Genomic DNA, 5,000 nt, shown 5'->3' with positions numbered 1-5,000 from the left:
AAGTTTTCAAGCAAGTTATTCGAACGAGTTATTTCTGATACTCTTCCTAAAGACTTCATAGGCCGACCTCCTTCATCTTCTCTAGGTAAGACGCGAGGCGGGAGGGGAGCTCGACGCGGTTCTTCCTGGCAGCCTCCGCCAGCTCTGCCGCCGCCTCCCTGCCGCTCCCGCTCTGCACGAGCCAACGGGGCGACTCCTTCACGAACCTGCCGGAGGTCACTTTTCTTGGATTAGCAGAACAAAACCCCTCGGGATCGGTCTTGAAACATTTTCACGTGAATGAAAAATATACCTACCATGCATTTATACATATATATAGGCAGACAGGTAGATAGATGTGTACATACATAATACACATGTACATATGTACTTATGTATGTATGCATGAATGTATGTATGTGTGTATGTATGTATATATGTATTATGTGTATGTGTATATATGTGTGTTTGTGTGTGTGTTTATATATATATATATATATATATATATATATATATATATATATATATATACATATAGTGTGTGTGTGTGTGTGTGTGTGTGTGTGAACAAATATACATGTATATAGATAGATAGATTAATATATAGTTATAGATAAAGATATACAAATACATATGCTGTCCAGTTATGCCTATTTTAGAACCCACAGAGTGATGGGCGTCATGACCAGGTAGGGCAGGGTCCAGATCAGCTGCAGGTACCGCCAGTGGCTGACGAAGTAGCCGACCAGCGCGAACAGGATGACGCAGGCGGAGTAGGGGAGTCCCATGAACATCCCGAGGACTGTGCGGTGCCGTGGCGGGCAGGTTTCCATGGCTACAGGGTGGGGGGAGGGGGCAAAAAGGCGTTTACAGAAATTGCTGTTATTGATGTGGCGTTAGGTTTTGGTGCATGTTATTCAGTCTGATGTGGAATTCATGAGGAACAGATTCCAACAGGAACAACGAAGGGAAGGACATATTCGTGTGTTTTCAACGATTAAGTTATTTTGTGGCGATTAAACGGATAAATAGAGTTATTAACTTCGTCTTCTTGCCCCTTGGAAGGTAATGATGACTGATGAACTGGTGGTTAACGAACGAACGGGAAAATAACACCATTACTGAATTAGTAAACAAAAGATCAGGCAGTTTATCTACAAAGTTTAAGTCACAACCCAATTCCTTTTTATCCGCACTCTACGAGAAAAAAATAATGTAAGTTAAGTATGCTAATGAAAATTTGATTAATATGAAGTACCTTGACAAAATAATTTTTACTATTTATTGTGGAACAAAAACATAATGCTTGGGAAAGTGTTCAGTATAAAGACATTTATAAAATAAAACATCGCATTTAGCCTACTTTTGTTATCAAAGAAAAAAACTAGAGCAGGAAAGTTCCGTAGTTCTGAACAACGCTCTTTAACATTTTTCTTAGAGACAGGAAAAGGTCATCCTTATGCAATGATAATAATGATAATGATAATAATAACAATAATAATAATGACAATAGCAATACTAATAACTACAGCAATAGTATTCAGGATGATGATGACGATAACAATAATGATAATATCAACAATAATAATAATTACAATAATAATTACAAAAATAATAGTAATAATAATAACAACAATCATAATAATCATATTAACAATACTAATAATCATCATAATCATAAAAATTACAATGATAATAATAATTATAATGATAATTGCCATAGCAATAATAATAACCATAATAATAACAACAGAACCCGAGAACGAAACCGAAAGCCGAAAGCCTGGCCTCTCCTTACCGAGGTTGATGGTGGACAGCATGACCATCCTCACCGAGATCCCCATGGCGAACCTCAGCGCCAGCACGACGGGGAACCACGGGACAAACGCCACGGCCAGGCACGAAGGCAGACCCAGCAGACACCCGATCTGCATGGCCTTCTTGCGACCCATGCTGGAGGGGGAGAACGAGGCAGGTTGAGGTAGCGTTGTCATCACCACGGCGGTAATGAGAACACGGACAGTAGGATACATGCACATGCAAACGCACAAGAAACAATAGAAACACATGCACAAGTACATGCACGTAAATACGTGTGAAATTCATGCTGAACAGATTGCAATAGGAACAACGAAGGGAAGGGCAAGAAAACACACGAATATGCCGAAGGCCTTTTCACTATTGCTTCGTCAGGGCATATGACGAAGCAATAGTGAAAAGGCCTTCGGCATATTCGTGTGTTTTCTTGCCCTTCCCTTCGTTGTTCCTATTACGTAAATACAAGCACACACACACATACAAGCACACACACATTCTAGCACACACACACTCGCCTGTCGCCAATGGATCCCCCGACGAAGCACCCCGCTATGGTGCCGATCGTTATGACTATCTGGAAGAACGGCCGCAACCGCTCCCTGTCACACACCAAGTCAAACTGGAAGATCAAGCCATCGTTTTTGCCACTCCATTAAGCCAATTATTTTCTCAACCTTTCCTTTACGATTGACCCCTCGGCTGGATATTTCATTATCTCAATATATATATATATATATATATATATATATATATATATATATATATATATATATATATATATATATATATATCAGCATTCTCTATTAGTTATATTTCCACTATAAAGCAATTGTTATAGAAATAAATACCGAAATGCAGAAACTAAATATATTTGTTAAATGGCGCCAAAACACCGTTATGTGTTATTGTCGTACGATTTGTTAAATCACGTTAATAAAAAAAAATGGCATGGTCCAGAGGAGAATGTGTTTGGCATGCAATACACATCTATATGTTAATATCACTTTGGTGTGAGATGAAGTGCCAAGGCCGGTTGGCTAGTTATCTTATGATTTATTATTCAATATTAGAGTGTGCACTTCACATTTTGCTGACATGTTGCTGACAGAACTATGTGTTGCAACCCAGTAATTTTATATTTGAAGACTGCCAATTTAATGTAGACTGTCTTAGTAAAACTGCAAAGCGAAGCATCTTGGCCAAAACGTCGGTCATGACAAATATTGAAAGAATTAACAATACGTAAAGTATAATGCAAGTAAAACATATTTTAGTATTATGCTGTGATATTGTAGGTCGACTCTTTCGACATGTAGAAAATTTTGATAAGGAGCAAAAATCATATTATGAAATATTAATAAACAATGTATTTCCTAAATAATCCTTTCTAGAGCAAACTGTAATAAAACACAGCCATACACTGTGGTGAGTAATAGGTAGGCTCATGTAACAGACAACACACACACACACAGCCCAACACATCCACTATCTTAGTTTAAAACAAATGCGTCAATGAATCACCCGCTACTGCTTCTATTTTTAAAATCAGGCTTATTTTACTTTTATATTCTGGCTTGCCTCAGAATAATAAGAAAATATATCCTTTATAAATATTGAGTAATATTATTAAGATTCTTCTCCAATCTCTCTACAAGTCGTAGACAAACAATATACATAATACATACATACATATATATACATATATATATATATATATATATATATGTATGTATGTATGTATATATATATATATATATACATATATATATATATAGCTATGATAAAAAGCGTTGCCTCTGGCCTTCATCCATCACCAGGCGACCGAACAGCGGTTATGGCGTTAAGAAAACAATGTTAAACAGAATTACCATTCGAGACATTTTGAAATTATAGTAAAATAACATCAGTAATACTAATTTAAAAAGGTGTTTTAAAACAAGAGAAGTATGCTGGACCATAAACTCAGCATTATATTCATCTTAGTCTCATTCACAATAAAATACATTACATAATCATAGGCAGTCCTGGTTTACACGCGAACTCAAATGCTGTCACTAATGATTAAAAATTTGTATCAAAAGAGGTTGTATGAATGTTTTCCAAATAATAATAGGAATAATAGAGAGATTATGATAATCCTAACTAGGCGCTATCATCATGTTATGGTTTTATTATTATTGCAATAATGAATTACTATCATTATCATTTTCATCATCGTTATAATCAAAATCTTTAAATTCACTCATAATATTATTTTCTGTTACCATTATAACCATCACCATTAATGCCACGTTGTAATTTATTATCACTATCACTCTCCATCGCAAAATTATTTCTATCATTTTTATCCTCATTATTAATATCACAATTATAAATACCATCACTCTTCCATACCCGCATAACCACTCCAACCCCTCACCTCCGAGATGACAGTAAGGGAGTAGACTGAGGAGTCATACTCGATCTCAGGGCAAGCGGGAAGCCCGGTGGCACGGCGGTTGGGCGGCCCGACGGGGTTGAGGGCGGGGTGGGCGAGGTGGGCGAGGTGGGCGGAGTCTGCGAGGTGGGCGTTGTCTTGAGGGTCTAGGCACTCGTTGTTGAACCAGGCGTTGTCCAGGCTGTCCAACTCGCTGACGGAAAAGGTGTATCATATTTGTATATTTGCATTTGTTTGTGTACTGCATGTATATAATACACACACTGTACTGCATGTATATAATACCCACACACACACACACACACACACACACACACACACACACACACACACACACACACACACACACACACACACACACACGCTTACCTGAAGGACGAATTGGAGGAGTTGGAGCTCCCCGGCGCAAAGCAGCGGAAGGACATGGGGGCATTCAGCAGCGAGGAGGCCATGTAGTGCAGGGGAATGGTGTTGGCTGCGGACACCATATATGGTTTGCGTTAGTGACGACACGAGGGCAAGCGCGTCCAAAGGTGGTCGCAGATCAGTTGCCCGAAAATGCGTTTATTAGAGCTTAACTTAGGCTTTCTTCCATGACATGTGTATCGATATGTTCGTGTTAATGCTTTGCAATCATGGTATTGTAGTGTATGAATGTGAAGTTATCGATGTCTATAATAAAGTCGAAAGTATACATTAGTAAAACATATAATAAACAAATTTTCTGGCGATTGCTCTTAGATCACTTTTGGATGCACTTGCCTTC

At 38.2% G+C, this 5,000-nt stretch overlaps 1 protein-coding gene across 1 annotated transcript in view; it reads right to left on the bottom strand.

The window, feature by feature from the left end:
• LOC113813884 (solute carrier family 22 member 6) overlaps positions 1–5,000 on the bottom strand; it is a 10,815-nt gene that overhangs the window by 3,761 nt on the left and 2,054 nt on the right. The window contains exons 3-8 of the mRNA XM_070125542.1: positions 4,604–4,709; positions 4,217–4,427; positions 2,313–2,416; positions 1,778–1,932; positions 646–814; positions 68–206 (exon numbers count right to left, since the gene is read on the bottom strand). Coding sequence (XP_069981643.1) covers positions 68–206; positions 646–814; positions 1,778–1,932; positions 2,313–2,416; positions 4,217–4,427; positions 4,604–4,709 — 884 coding nt within the window. The remainder of the gene's footprint in view (positions 1–67; positions 207–645; positions 815–1,777; positions 1,933–2,312; positions 2,417–4,216; positions 4,428–4,603; positions 4,710–5,000) is intronic.

This window comes from Penaeus vannamei, chromosome 9 (genome assembly GCF_042767895.1).
Source record: "Penaeus vannamei isolate JL-2024 chromosome 9, ASM4276789v1, whole genome shotgun sequence".
NCBI classification, from domain to species: domain Eukaryota; kingdom Metazoa; phylum Arthropoda; class Malacostraca; order Decapoda; family Penaeidae; genus Penaeus; species Penaeus vannamei.
This window is presented reverse-complemented; position numbering and strand designations above follow the sequence as displayed.